The 16895-nt window shown below is 33.9% G+C and overlaps 1 protein-coding gene across 1 annotated transcript in view; it reads right to left on the bottom strand.

Moving 5' to 3' along the window:
* LOC132057905 (uncharacterized) overlaps positions 1–949 on the bottom strand; it is a 6305-nt gene extending 5356 nt beyond the window's left edge. Inside the window, exons 1-2 of the mRNA XM_059450492.1 lie at positions 630–949; positions 3–60 (exon numbers count right to left, since the gene is read on the bottom strand). Coding sequence (XP_059306475.1) covers positions 3–60; positions 630–860 — 289 coding nt within the window. The 5' untranslated portion in view covers positions 861–949. The remainder of the gene's footprint in view (positions 1–2; positions 61–629) is intronic.
* Positions 950–16895: the final 15946 nt, after the last annotated feature.

Genomic DNA, 16895 nt, shown 5'->3' with positions numbered 1-16895 from the left:
ACATATCCCTTTCTCGGAATCCCAGATTCTAATGCTTCCTTCAGCATAACCACTTGCTATCTGCAATTAAGTCCAATTTATCACTACTAAAAACATGAAAACAAATCATAAGTTTGACAACCTTTTCCTATGAAATAACCACTATAAGAAACAAATATATTGAATCTGACCCACAAACAGAGCACAACAAAACATTGACCTCAGAAGACATCTTGATATTTAGCTTTCCCGCTTCCCTACACCCAAATTATTTTCTATAATACCTTACATTTTAGATATAACTATATTTTAGACAAAGGAGTAACATGACTACAGAACCTCTATCACTACAAAATAAATCATACATTAAAACTATTTTAATAATAAAGAAGTTCATTGTTTTCAGTTTTGAAACTCAATGGATAATGTAATTTCTCATGTACGCTTCTCCACGTATAAATTCTTTATAACAGCATTCGTTATAGCAGCCAAAAAACTATCAAAACAAACGAAGCTATAGAGAGGTCTAACTGTATCAAACAAAGCACTATTGCAATGACAAATACAACTGAAATTTCGAAACTATATCTAACACTATAAATAACAGTTACAAAAAAAATGCAGAAAAAGGGAAGGAAAGAGAGACTTACATGGGATGATGTAGAAGAGGAAGCAATTGCTGTAACTGCAAGGGAAGGTCCTTTTTTCGAGTTAGATGGAGCTAGGATTTTGGTACAAACACCTTGCCTCACATGCCATAAATCTATTTTCTCTAAAGCTGCAGCTAGCAAGTGTTTCCCTGACCTGTCATACTCAATAACTCCTGATGTTATCACTCCAAACGAGAGCGCCGGCTCGTACCTCAAGTAACTCTTCACCATTGATTAAATAATGTCTTTCTCCACTTTGTGTGATTTCACCCTCTTCTCTATTTTGTGTGATTTGACTGAGTATGTTAAGTTGGCTAGGGTTTTAACTCTAATTGGGTTTTCTTTATATGCTTTTGTTTCCCTTTTATTTATATTACATTTTTGAATTTTAGGTTAAAATTATCCCTTATTTATAAGAGTTGGTTCAATTTGGTCCCTTAAATATAACTTTGAGCATATTTAACTTCTTATTTATTAGAGTGGATTCATTGTGGTCCCTCAAATATAATACTTAGCATATTTGATCCTTTAACTATACTAAAGTGGAGCATTTTTTATTTCTCTAACAGAACCTGTTTAAAAAATAATGGCGCTAAAAGAGGCTAAACCCATCGGACAGTAATACTAAACTCATTCGCTTTCCCCCCGTTTCATATGAAGAAACACATCACCGGAAAAAGTCCTAACCTCTTTGTAGAAAGCTTTAATTGGCTGAAAGAAGAAGAAACTGAATTTTTTTTATCAAATCTATACTATATTAAAAGCACGAATGGCTTTAGAAATGTTGATTGAACTTTTTGTCCTTCATTAAAAAAACTTTATAGTAGACAAAATCGTCATTTACTATTTTTCTCAAATTATTATTTAATTATTTTACCTTATAAATTAATGACAATTAATAGGTTAATAGGAACCAATTGTCGTACGTTAAGTTAAAAAGGAAAAAGAAGAACAAGTAGGTTACTAGGAATACAATTGCATAGGTTAAGGGAAAAAAGGGAATAAATTGGAGAACAAGTAGGAAACTTATTACTACTATTTAGTATCCCTATTAAAGTAGAAGTGAAATTGGCGTAGGTTCAAAAGGAAAAAGAACAACAAGAAGGAAACTTATTAGTATTTAGTATCCCTATTAAAGAGGGTTTAAAACTTTCATTAATACCCAATTTTTATTCTCCATGGATATGATTGCTCCTCAAGAGGTAATTTCTTTAAGCTATATTTATGTCATTCTATAGCATTTGATAATTTTTTTCTTGGTTTAGTTCGGCATTACTTCTGTTTTTAATTCTTTTATATGGTTTTAGAAGAATTGTTTTTCGTTTGTCTTTTTCCTTTCTTATTGACCATCCAATTCAATTTCTTTTAGAAATAAAAGATTGTGATGGTTACTCTCTTTAGGTTAAAAGAGGATTCACGTTTGACAAAATATCTTAACATCAGCTTAGTATTATAATTTTTGTTGTGGGTCAAACATAATATGAGTATGGAATTATATATCACAAATATTCATGTTCTCTTTCGTAGCCAATAGCTTGTTTCAAATATTTGAGGCTGTCGTCAAATAATACTAGAACACTTTAAACATAAAGATATATAATGTTTTGTTTTAACTTTTATTGTAATTTTATTCAATACCAAATAATCTTTATTTAATAAGTAACTTAATTTTGTAGGATATAAATTTCGCTCAATGTTTGGGGATATTTCTATCGGTCAACATTTAATAAAAGCGTAAAGCCCTTTCACGAAATGTTGATCGACTATTATACTTTTTTAAAATAAATTTCACATTATACAAAAATAAATTTCACATTATACAAAATTATAATTTAATTATTTTTCAAAGATTTAGAACTTAGAAATTAACTAAAATAATAATTATTAGATCTTTGTTTTAAATAATCGATAGGCTACACGTGCAGGTTAATGGACTTTATTTTGCACGTAATTCTAAAATTTGACATTGTATTTTATTCCCCGAATACAACAAGTAAAAAACTTAATGTATATACACCAATAATTACTTTTTTTTTGCGTGAATTGTTTCCTTGGTCAAAATCTTTCTACAAAACTTAATAATATTTTTACATAATTGGAATGAATTCACAGCAGTTTTAATCTTTGTTTGGCCTTGACATAATAAATAAGGGGTTTTAGACTTATAGCCAATTTGGCCAAATTTTTAGGAAGTTAAAATTTGTTTTTTTAAGAAAAATCAAAAAAATACTTATTTAATAGAGTTGATGTATTTGGTCAAAGCTTTTATGAAAAAAATAAGTGTATTTGAGTAGTAGCTTAAGATAAAAAGAGTAGTTTTTTCCCGATATCACCTTTAGAACCTTGACCAAGCATAAGTTACTGCTTTAATATTAGCAAATGTGCATTTCAAATTGATAACCAAACACAAATTGCTACTTTCCAAAAGTACTTTTTCGAAGAACACATTTCCGAATAAGCAGATTTTGAAAACTTGATCAAACAAGCTTTTAGACCAATAAATATTAAGGATGGTCATCTATACAACATAACATATTGGTATCTCATATGGTCCAATAGGTCGACTTATAATTAATGTACAACTAATTTAACTATTTTCATCATTATTGCATGTTTATAAATATTGAGTTCATTTATTGGGTGAGTGTAATAAATTTTATTTTCACCATTTTAAGAAAATATTATACAAACATCAATTTCTATTCTTCAATAATTTGTTCCATTTTATAAATATATACATTATACACGTGCAATGCACGTACGCTAAAACTAGTATATTGAAATTTGCATTCACATGGTTCCGAAAAAAATTAGAGCGGCTCCACCAATTAAGATAATTTCTAACAATCGTTAATTTTTTATTTTTTTTTTGATTTTTTGTAATATTTAAGAAAAATAAGAAAACATTATATTCATATGCTTTGACAATAAGTAGAATGGTTTCATATGTGCTGCCAGATTACCGTTTAAGAGTTGGTTACCAACCGTATGATTCAAATATTATGAGTTGCTTTGCCAATATCTTATATGAGTTGCATTTTTTTTAGAGAAATGCCATTACTTTTGCTTTGCATTTTATCCGATGGATTTGGCCTCATATAATTTTTTAGAAGATATTGATTTTCTTAATAAAAAATATTTGTAATTATGCGTCTCAAAAAAATAGGAATATATATATATATATATATATATTAAAAGTTAAGGCCTCTCGTTAGAATTTGACCTTAGGCTCCCGATATAGTTGAGTCGCTCCTGTATCCTATCTAATCACTTCTCCCTAGTATTAATTTTTATTGTTGTATAGTTTATTACTGTAATTCCTAATATTAATTTTTATTTTTATATCCATTCAAGCAAAAAAAATCAACTTTTATGTTACATGCACTCAATAAGAATTTAAATACTGTATCCTTATCAATAAAATTAATATTGGAAGCATCTTAGCTTCTACCTGTACGAATTTTCTAAATTTTGATGTTAGATTATATTATTTAACTTTTTCTTAATTTAAACTTCAAATCTTGACCATAAAACCAACTAATATATGTATTTTTTGTGTTTTTTTTTCTCGAATGTTCCTCGCTTATTTAGTTTTTAGTTTTGTGGCTTCTTCCTTTACTCTTCGAATATATTTTACTCTTATTTTTGGCAATTTACATTTGCTTTTCTTGTTTCCTTTTTAACCTCTCTATTATTATTATTATTATTATTATTATTATTATTATTATTATTATTATTATTATTATTATTGTTTTCGTGGTACACTCCCATTTAACAGTCTAACATAAATATAGTAGAAAAATAGTTTTCTCCCTTTATCTTTTATTTTCTTTAAAAAGCGTAAGTCACAATTATAATATGAAAAAATATTAATGAACTCAAATTACTTTTATTTCATGAAATACCTTTTTTGTCCCAAAAGGAGTTGAGTTTATAGAAGTTGAGTTGGTCTCTACTGCTGCATGGCTGTGGCAGCGTGTACACATTATATGGCCAAACAAAATTCAGTAGTCTTTTGGAATCGGACGTCCTGTTTGGTGCAGGTATGTGCTATCCTGATTTATGTATTGTCTTCTAAACTTTTATGAATTTGGTGATTTCATCATGTGTATGCAATGTTCACATATGTCACGCCCCAAACTAGGGTGGAACGTGATTGACCTCCAACCCTTACTACCTGTTGAGCGAACCCTATCCTATCTAACTGAATGTTACATATGAACTCAACCTTTACTGAAAAAGCCAACAAACTATTTATTTAATGGTATTTGAAAACTAAATAATAAACTCAATTAAATATTGTCTAAAAACGTAACCCAATAGCAGTCATGAGCCTCTAAGAAACCGATATCTAACATAATACATAGCCAATGGGGCATTCCACGGGAATAATATGAAATGTCTAAAATAGGTGAAAGATTGAGAAGGATCCCCTACCCACTGGGATGAATCAACAGAGCCTGCTAGCTAATTCTAGAGCGTCTGCCTCTAGCCACGGGTTTCGTCACCTGCACATTCAAAACCTGCCGCGTCGGGCTAAGTATGACCAAGGGTACTGTAAGATGAACATATAAGCAGATAACTGAAACTTGAAACTTAATGTAATAGTTAAATTGTAACAGAACCTGAATTACACATAGTGGCCGTGTGGTCTAGAAACATGCACAGGGAAGTGTCGGGCTATCTCCCCAGCAAACAATAGCCACTACGAGCGTGTGGGTAGCTAACCCTTGCGTTCATGGCACTCTCGCAAGAGGAGGTCGGCTAGCTCTCTTGTCTGTATGTGATCGCATTAATGCATGAATGAATGCTAAAACTGAACGTAAGTATCACAAAAAAGGCACATAACAAGTGGTGATACACATAAGCATACAATACTGTCACAATTTCATGTAAAGTTGTATTGAATAAGAATAGCGTGAACTTAGTACTGGAACAGAAGAAGACATGACTTAGGGATTTATCAAACACATGAAGCACGTGGGTTCTAATGAAATTTCGTATTAGAAGAGTAAGTCTTAACTTACATCAAAAGTATAAATCAATCCCAAGTCAAATATCCCTTAAAATTAGAAGTTGTCCATCAACACTACTACCTGTGATTAACGCCTCTTGATAATTCTTCTTGAACGGTAAATAAAATCAATGAGTTTAAAAGATTGCATATTCATGAAATCTAATTCAATAAGCTATATATAAAATATTGCTCGTATAGTGGAGGTCTAAAACATACCAAAATGAGATGGAGGATCACTGATTGTATGAACTCAAGACAAGCTTTTTATATCTCTATTTCACATTGCAGCCTTAAAATTCCATTGAAGCATCTTGGTCCTTTGCGCTTTGTCGGCTTAATCACTAAGGAATTTCTTGGTTTCCCAATTCATAACTTTACTCCTAAAACTCCATTGCCTTTTCTCTTTAAATTTTCATGTTTTTCTTACATTTTTGGTAGCTTTTAATAAAGCTATTTTATGCCTCTAATTAGCTAATGTTGATAGCCTTAGATGACACCTCATCTTGAAAAGCATTTGTTTGTCATGAATTGTTTACAATTCTTTTGTCTAGTTTCTAGTCATGTAAAGCCACCTTTGTTGCGATCTAGAAGACTCATGCATGGATATGGAGTCTTCCATGTATGAGATAACCTAGTTGACTTACAATAGGTTAGCCTAGCTTAAGTATATATGCAACTGGTATACGTGATATATAAGGTGTATTAGGAGTGTACTTCCTAGTTGTTTAATACTTAGGACTCTACAATTACTATGTGTATAAATAGAGGTAATTGTATGTGATCAATTCATCAACAATACTCAACCTTCTCTCATCTCTACGGTTGTGTAATTTCTACATGGTATCAGAGCTTTAAACACACACAACTATGCTGCAAAAGTCTGTTATCAGTAATCACAACAATGGCCTCAAACTTTGCGTCCTCTTCCTTGTCCCTCTCTGCTTCCTCACTGCATCACCTTATGGTTGCTTGCCCTATCAAGCTAAAGCCTACCAATTACCTTCTTTGGAGAACTCAGATCATGCAGTTGATGCAAGTCATGAAAGTGACAAAAATAGTCTAAGAAATAAGCACGAGATAGGTCCCGTCGAGGACAAAGATGATGCTTGGAAAGTGTGCATGGAAAGGAGAAGGAGAAGATTTCTGAGAGCAGTTGGGATGAACAAGATGTTCTTGTAAGGACTTGGATGTTAGGAACAATGGCTGAGGAAAGTATGTACCTCATTTTTGGATGCAACACTGCCAAAGAAATGTGGGAGTGCTTGGAGGAAACTTACCTTCAAGCAACAAAGGATAACGAGTTCCAACTTAAGCAACAACTTCAAAGCATTAAGTTAGGGACAAGGAAACTTGATGAGTATTTGAAAGAATTCAAGGGCATATGTGATGGTCTTGCTGCTATACACAAGCCAGTTGATGAAGATAGCAAAGTCATTAACTTTGCTACAGGTCTAGGTTCAAAGTATAAGACCTTTAGGACTATCATGTGGGGCAAAGCTCCATACCCCACTCTAAATGAATTTGTCAACTCTCTTAGAGGTTTTGACGTGAGGGAAGAATAGGAGGAGATGCCACAACAGAACTACAATATGGCTTTCACTATACAAAGAGGTAGGGAAGAGGAAACTATAATCGAGAAGAGAAACTCCAACTACAATTCAAGAGGAAGGGGTTTCGGACACACGAGTCAAGCTACCACAAGCCAAAACACTCGGAATAACCAAGGCAAATAGGGTTCAAATAATGGAAAAGGAAGAACTAGTACGAGGCCATGTCAAATTTGTGGAAGAAACAATCATTCGGCCTTAAAGTGCTTTTACGGATGGGACTATTCTTATCGGCCCAAAAAAAAGATCTTCCTCGGGCCTTACTCTGTCAACTGCGAATTCTACGGTGAGGATGAAGCTATGTATATGAACTCGGGTGCCATTACACACATAACAAATACAACGGTAATCTCTTTGATCTCCACACTTATAAAGGAACTGATAAAATAATTGTTGGGAATGGTGCACGGTTAGATATTACACATATTGGCAATACAAAGAAATCGGGATTGTATATTAAGGATATACTTGTAGTTCCTAACATTGCAAAGAAGCTTAAATGGATTAGTAAAGTTGCAAAGGATAATTATGCAAAACTTGAGTTTGATGAGTTTGGATTTTTTGTTAAGGACAAATAGCCAGGGACACTACTGGCCAAGGGACCTAATACAAAAGGACTATATCAATTGGAAGATAACAATCTCTATGCCTTAGCGATGCTAGAGGATTGGAAGAAGCCAGAGAGTATTTGGAACTCTAGATTAGGTCATCTTAGGTTGAAGTCTTTAAAATTATTAAGTAGTAGCTAGAATATTGATGTTAGAAGTTGGAACGAAGTGCCTACTATATGTACTAGTTGTCAGTTAGGGAAAAGTTGTAAACTTCCTTTTGATTCAAGAAATAAAATTGAGCACTTTCCTTTGCATAAGATACATTGTGATCTCTGAGGTCCAGCACTAGTTGTGTCCTCTCAACATATGAAGTACTATGTGGTTTTTGTGGATGATCATACAAGATATACATGGCTTTATCCCTTAAGAAAGAAATATGAGTTTTATGAAGTGCTTAAATTCCAAAAGATGGTTGAAAAATAGTTTTCTAACACTATTAAGATATTCCAATGTGATGGAGGTGGTGAATTCATTCGAGTTTGAGTTTGTCAAGTACTTGGAAAAGCTCGTGGTATTATCAGGCATATATCTTGTCCACACACCCCAGAACAAAATGGCATATCTAAAAGAAAACACAGGCATATAATAGAGATTGGATTGACACTTTTGTTTCATGCTAGATTGCCTCAGTTCCTGTGGGTTGAAGCTTTCTTGACAGTTGTGTTTTTGATAAATAGGATGCCATCTTCAGTTCTAAAGAATGAAGTTCCTTTTGTGAAGTTTCATGGTGTTGAACTTGACTATAATAGCCTAAAAGTCTTTGGTTGTAGGTGTTATAAAAATAAATTTTCACCTAAAATATACCCTTGTGTGTTCATTGGCTATAGCAGTCTACACAAGGGATATAGATGCTACCATCCTCAGACTAGGAAAGTCTATGTGTCTAGACATGTTATTTTTTATGAGCTTACTCTACCCTATGTTCAAACAGATCAACCAAGTGCCACAATGTCCTCACCTCACGCCTAGCTACTTTCCATGAGTTCTTTTCTAATATGCAGGAACAGGCTAAGCTTTTAGGTGACAGTAACATCTCAGGGGAAGTGTTGTCAGGATCTAATAATAATGCTGAGACAAGAGATGATGATCCTAATGTGGAAGAACTGCAGAAGACTAACACAAACACTGAGTTTATGCATGAACCTGTTCAAGCTGCTGCTCAAGACGTGAAAGGAACTGTGACACAATATGATGATCTTAACAGCAGTGAAAATGACACAAAGAGTGACACAAGTGATGACAATGTTCATGCAGGTGATGTTCATACAGGTGATGATAATGCTCATATACAAGCAGATGGTGTAACTCAAGGTCCTAACAGTGTTACAGTACAAGGTCCACAAGGCATATAATTGGAGGTTGACCTGTTAAAATGGTTTAATGTGACTGGAGATAGTGACAATATACCTATACAAATTCCTTCTATACCAGTTCCTTCAGGTCCAAGTGAAGCTGCTCAAACAGGTGAAGAAGAAGCAGTAGAAGGACATCACATGATGACTAGACACAAGGCAAAGAAAATGTCCATGACTCACACTTCATTGACTACTGAGAAGATAGATGTGGAGCCAAAAAGTCTGAAACAAGCACTTGCTAGTCTCCATTGGTATGCAGGTATGCAAGAGGAGATTGATGCACTAAACAAGAATTAGACTTGGATTCTTGTTTCCAGGACTGCAGACATGAATGTTGTTGGCTCAAGATGGGTGTTCAAGACTAAGTTGAAGTCTGATGGTACTGTTGATAGATATAAAGCCAGGTTGGTTGCTAAGGGATACTCACAACTTAAAGGCATTAATTTTGAAGAAACATTTAGTCCAGTAGTCAAAGCTACAACTATAAGGGTGGTTCTGTCTGTTGTTGTAAGCTTGCACTGGTCTATAAGGCAATTGGATGTTAAAAATTCTTTCCTACATGGATTTCTTCAAGAAGAAGTGTATATGAGTCAGCCACCAAGGTTTATTGATCCAAGATATCCAAATCATGTATGTCTCCTCAAGAAGGCATTGTATGGGCTCAAACAAGCACCTAGAGCCTGGTTTGATAGGTTTAGTATTTACTTACTACACCTTGGTTTTCAATGCAGCAAAGCAGACTCATCTTTGTTTATCCTTAAGAATAAGAGAGGTATTATCTTACTTCTTCTATATGTGGAAGACATTATTATTACTGGAAGCTCAGATGAGTTCATTAGTGATATAATTTCTGGTCTTGCAAAAGAGTTTGCTATGAAAGATCTTGGACCATTACACTTCTTCTTAGGAATTGAAGTACATTATTTCAAAGGAGGGATCCATCTGAGTCAAGGGAAGTATGCTGCAGAATTGCTGAAGAAGACTAATATGGCACTTGCAAAACCAGTTGGCATACCTTTGGCATAGAAACATGGCCTACAACTAGCAACATGAAACACAGTTGATGCATCATTGTATAGGAGTATTGTAGGAAGTCTCCAATATTTGTGTCTAACTAGGCCTGATATATCACATGCAGTTAATCTAGTTAGCCAGTTTATGCAGGCTCCAAATAATGAACATTTTCAGGCTATAAAGAGGATCCTTAGATATGTGAGAGGGACATCAAACTATGGTCTGAGGTTGTTAGCTAGATCACCACTTAGATTGTATGGATTCTCAGATGCAGATTGGAGAGGTTGTGCAATAACAAGAAGGTCAACCACAGGTTACTCAATATATTTAGGTGCAAATTGTAACTCTTGGGCTTCTAGAAAGCAGCATACAATGTCAAGGTCCAGTGCTGAAGCAGAATATAGAGCACTAGCCTCAACAACAGCTGAAATGACTTGGATAGAATACATTCTTAATGATATAGGAGTGTACTTGAAGTCAGCACCAACACTATTTTGTGACAACATCAGTGCATTATACATGACAGTAAATCTAGTTTTACATGCTAGAACTAAACATGTAGAAATGAATTATCACTTTGTAAGGAAGAAGGTAGCTAGAGGACAGCTTGTGACACACTTTGTGAGAACTAAAGATCAACGCGGATATTCACACTAAGTCATTGACAAAGCGGAGTTCACAAGATTCGAAGCAAGCTAGGAGTGTGCGTACCACCACCTCACAAGCTTGAGGGGAAGTGTTGCGAGATAGAAGACTTCATGTATGGATATAGAGTCTTCCATGTATGAGATAACCTAGTTGACTTACAGTAGGTTAGCCTAGCTTAAGTACATATGCAACTGGCATACGTGATATACAAGGTGTATTAGGAGTGTCCTTTCTAGTTGTTTAATACTTAGGACTCTACAATTACTATGTGTATAAATAGAGGTAATTATACGTGATCAATTCATCAACAATACTCAACCTTCTCTCATTTTTACGACCGCGTAATTTCTACAAGCTTGGCCCAACTCTCTTGTAATCTTGTCCAAATCCCTTTTAGTTCATTCTGTTCTCTTCTACTTCATTAAATTATATTGGTCCTTATACCCTTGACACATTACACATCCAAGTAATCCGTTATACTTAAAATTGTAAGCTTAAAAATCTGTGGAGCTTTACATTCTTCCTCGCTTAAGAACATTCATCCTCGAATGTCGTGTTGTGGTCATCCTTGAATCTAAAAGAAAGATCTTAAGCCTTATGTCACTCTCACTTCTTCCTTAGGACCTCAAGATTTGATTAACTCTAAATATTTTTGAAAATTTCGATAGAATCTCCCCCGTAACTGAAGCTATCCAAAAATTTCAATCTGTTTAAACAGTCCAACAACAAAATCTCGTACATATAACTATTCATCCAACAATATATACATTACAATATACCAATTTACCCACAAAAGTTATTTCATATCGCTATAAGCACAAATATCAGATAATTCCACAATTTATATGTTTTAAAGCATAACACTAGCTATGTACATAAAATATTGAATAAATGAATATATTGTATCTTTATTGCCTGTTCGGGTTAACAAGTATCTTCCCCAACGGAATGATTACTCTGCAATACTTTAACTAGGGCTGTTCAAACCGAACCATAACTCATAACCCAACCGCAAAATGAGTTTATTGGTTGATTGGTATTGGGTTATCAGATTAACGGTTGGGAAATGGTTTACTCATTTTTCTTATCGGTTTAGCCGTTAACCCGTTAAGAGTATTAAATTTATAAATAACCCTATGTATAAAAAGTGACCTTTGAAACTCTAACTTATTTCTCTTCATTCCTAGTTCCGCAACAGTCAGCTTCATAAAGACACAAATAGCAAACACTCATATTTGTGTTTGCATCGGTCATTCTTAATTGTGTTCCTTTTGTTTAAAGTAAAAATACAAATTTTCTCTCATTGCTTTCCAGTTCTAATTTTCTTTGATTGCTGTAAATTTTTTTTTACTTTCCAGTCCTATTTGACAAGGCAGGCTTTTATACACATAACTCGGATCAACTTAACAATTTGTTCACCGTGAGTTTTAGCACCCGATTATGGCCTTATGCTACCTCCTGAATTCATAAACACTTTACCAATAAATTTGTCTTCCAACTTTGGCCGAAGAGGCACCACTTCAAGTGTTTATATAGGTGAAGTTTTAAACGAAGTCCTTATCTTGGACTTACCAAGTCATTACCCTAGACTTTACTTAGTTCTTAGCCCGAACTCTGGTTTCTTCATTAAGAATATTTTTGCACCCAGGGGCGGCTCAATACTATTGGGGGCCTAAAGCCAAACCTCACTGAGGGGCCTTAACTTTTTTTTTTTTTATCACAAAAACGAGAATAGGAAAAAGAACTCATTATTATTTTTCATTTGAAGTCTACATTTTGAGGATCTATATAGATATCTCACTTACTTCCTCAAAAGCTCCTTTTTCAGATTATATCAAAGATTCAATTCTTCTTTCTTGAGTTTTGAACAACTGGAATCATATTTTCTAGTTGATATTTTATATTCTAATAAATAATTAAAGAGAAAATATATGTTACATAGTAAAAATATCAAAACAAGCAAGTTGTAGATGAAAAAAAAATACTAAAAAGTTGAAATAATAGAACCTGATTCAAGAAGTTGATAATTTGATTTGAGAATACTTATTAAGTGCTTCAATATGCCTCTTGAAATATTTAGTGCTAGAGAAAAAACAAAAATAGAAAATTCATACACTGCGTCTTTCATAGCAATATAAGTCAGAGACTCTCTTGGAGAAACAAAGAATAACATAAAAGCGTAGAAGTATATTAAAGTTTAGAGAAAGGTTAAAAGTAGATTTGAGTATTGTAGAGAAACCAATCAGGGCCTTCTTTTTTGTTAATATACTAGAGATTGAGTATATATATATACTGTACATTACTTACTGATTTAGGAGCTTTATTTTCTGTTAATTAATTAACTATTTCCTTTTAATGACAAAAGGTACTGAGAGTACTTTATAATTTTTCAAAAATAAACTATATTGATGAAAAATGGGCCCCCCAAAATTAAGAGGCTTAAAGCCTAGGCTTTAGAGGCTTCACCCAATAGCCACCCCTATTTGCACCCACCTACCTTTTTCGACGTACTAAATTCCAGTACTTGCTAACAGTCACAGAATAACTTGTTGTTACCTTTTAAACCTTTATTATTGCTGAGCAATAGGAAAGGTCAGGTTCCCGGCACTAGTGACAAATATAGATTACCGTAGACCCATAGAATGTGTAGTGCTTATTATCATATCCCTCGCGAGTCCTTTAGTAAACTTGATGTACACAACTGTGATAACTCCATCGGAAATCAGTTGTCGTATGTACTCATGTCTCAAAGAAATATGTCTAGATTTTCCATGTATATCTTGCTAAATTCCTTAGACATTGTTGCTTCACTTTGACAGTGCAAGAGGACGGCTAGCATCGATTGTGGCCACAACTCTATATCTAATAGTAAATTTCTCAGCTATTCTGCCTCTCTTCCTGTAGCTACTAAAGCAATAAACTTGGATTTCATTGTGGAATGAGTAATGCACGTCTATTTCTTAGAACCCCTGAAACTGCTCCTTCACCTAAAGTGAAAATCCATCCAGACGTTGACTTGTTATCACCAACTCTAGTCATCCAACTAGCATTGCAATACCCTTCTAATACTGAAAGAAATCTATTATGATATAAAGCAAAAGACTTTGTCCTTTTCAGATAACCAAGTACTCTCACTATATCTCTCTGGTGGTCACCACTTGAATTATGAGTATGTCTTGACAATTTACAAATCTCAAAGGCAATATCAGCCCTTGTGCAATGCATAACGTACATTAAACTAACAATTGCACTAGCATAGTTTAATTGGCTAATAGACCTTCCGGAATTAAGTATTATTTCTAACAATCATTAGGAATTTAATCACTGCAATAGAGGCTACTGAAAGTGATACTATTTTCAACAAGATGTTCAAAGTGTTCAAATTGGACCGCTTTGATGGCTCAAATTTCACCCGCTGGAAAGACAAATTGTTGTTTTTTCTTATGGAGTTAGGAATTGCTTATCTGTTGAGTTCTGATCTTCCGCCAATTCCAGAATCTATTGCTCAGGATACTGACGAAATCAAGGCAACACACAAAAAATGCGAAGATGATGAGGTGCGCTGTAGGGGGTTTATTTTTAACTCATTGTTTGATCATTTATATGATTTATTTTGTCCTCTTAAATCACCAAAAGAAATTTGGAATGACTTGGAGCATAAATACACTATTGTGAAGCAAGGAGCAAATAGATTCCTTGGTCTGAAATTTTTTTATTTTCAAATGGTAGATGGAAAATCTGTTATGGAACAGTTTAATGAGCTGCTTGTCTTGATTTCTAGACTCAAAGATTTTAAAGTCGAAGTTTCTAAATTTGTTTAAGTGGTTTTTGTACTTGCAAAACTACTAGCCACTTGGAATGAATATAGGAAAAAATTGTTACATTCTTCCGAAGACTTTAATGTGGACCCGTTGACAAAGCATCTTCGAACTGAAGAAGAAACAACAAAACGTGAAAATCAGTATGCTACAGAAGTTGGTTCAAAAGTGAATTATGTTGAGTCTAGCAAGAGACATAATTCTAGCAAATCTGGAAACAATGCTGGGAAAAATTAGGTGCTGCTCAAAACGGAAATTCTTCTAACAATAAGAAAGGACCATGTTACAACTGTGGCAAACCAGACCATTTTAAGAGATACTGTAGATTTTTGAAGAGGCAGAAAAAGGAAGAAAATGCTGGACCGAAGAATGTTAATAATGTTGAACAATAACAAGCATCTTCTTCGGATATTGTTGCAATGGTTCTGTTTTTTCTAGTTTGCACATGAGTATGGTAAATGAGTGTAACATGGCAATGACTTCGAAATCTACATATTGATGGTATGATTCTGGTGCTATCATTGACGTGTGCAACAATGAGAGTTTCTTCAATCCCTATGAAGTAGCAACAAGTTATGAAAAGATTATAATTCTCATGGAATATTTGCAAAGGACATAACTTGAGCATTGTGAAACTTATAAGGGTTAAATGAAACATAACATCTGGGACTGAATTAAGTTGAAAATCTACTTAAGGGAACCGTGAGTGTGTTTTGGTCCGTAAAAGTGAAATGACTATTTATACCTTATGTGGATTTTTCAAAAAAGGATTTAGCTTTCTTCAAATAAATGAATTTATGCCAAAGAGTGTTTATGATATGCCATGACAGTTTTAGCAATAAAGAAAATATTTTAACAAACAATCACATTTATGGATCCTTAATACTAGGCTACTTAAAACCTTCCCTAAGGGATCACCAGAACCCTTACCTCGAACTCTGATTTAAAAAGAATTTTTCTTTGTTTGATAATACCCTTTTTGCTCGATTTTCCTAGTTTACCAATAAATTAGGTGGCGACTCTAAACATATAAAATCCGAATAGAGTCCAAAACTTGGTAGTAGCTTTTATGCACCTGCGTAAAAGTGAACCGTAATAGATGGTGACTCAATTTGGGGATTTTCTAGGTTCTAACCATTTTTTTTAGCGAAGTCCACTAGGCTTGTGAGCCTAGGGCTGATTTATAAATTTTCTCAAAAGGAAGCAAATAAATAGTCTTTGCAATTGAAGCCAAAATGACTAATAAAAATTGCAAGAATTAAACTAATAACCAACTTAAGACTTATAGAGCGTCCTAAGTTGGTACTACAAATTGCTAAAATCGAACTATCTATAAATTTGAAAATTGAAAAATACCTAATGATCGAAACCAGTTTTTGATCATGGAAAAACCAAAAATCTGGTTAAGAGGAATGGTGAAGTCTAGATATCCTTTGCATTGCGTATTGGCCAAACCAAATAATCCCTATTGCATGAGTAGCAGTGACCATGGTATATATTTATTGCATACCTTGTATTCCAACCAAGCTTTTGATCAACTAGAATTGCACATCCAAATCTGCATAAAAACCAGTAACCAATTGCATAGTATGGCACTATATGGTGCTTCTTGATCTCAGCTGTAGCTTTAAACTATGTGTGACCACTACATTTTCCATTTTCTATTTTTCCCTCTAGGGAATGAACACTAGGTGCTAACACCACCCATTGAGGAAAATTCAACAATTGGATCATGTGAGTCTTGCCCTGTAGAGACCTGCATAGCAGTAAACTAGTAAAACCAAAACCAATTTCTGCATAAATGCAACGCAACCATTCTAAAGACCAGCTGCTATTTTGCACCCTTGTAGCCTTTGCTTCTCTGCTTGATGATAAAACTGTAATTCCCATATCACTTGCTCTAACTGTTATGATCACTTTGACTAAGTTATCATAACCCAACCTCTAATTACTGATTAACTCAAAGATTGGCCTAATTTCTAATTACAAGAAAAACTCCCAATTTGGGTATAAACCCCAAGTCTTCGATTTCGAAATTCAATGCTAAAAGTGGAAAATATATGATTAATAAGCTTAGATTAGTCATAATCTAACATAAACATCATCAATTTCCTCATACATGAACCAAAGGAAAAGTTCATCAAAACCCTCCTTCAAATTCCATCACTAAGGATTGTTAAAGGGAAGGGGAAAATC

This window comes from Lycium ferocissimum, chromosome 5 (assembly GCF_029784015.1).
Source record: "Lycium ferocissimum isolate CSIRO_LF1 chromosome 5, AGI_CSIRO_Lferr_CH_V1, whole genome shotgun sequence".
Classification (NCBI taxonomy): Eukaryota; Viridiplantae; Streptophyta; class Magnoliopsida; order Solanales; family Solanaceae; genus Lycium; species Lycium ferocissimum.
This window is presented reverse-complemented; position numbering and strand designations above follow the sequence as displayed.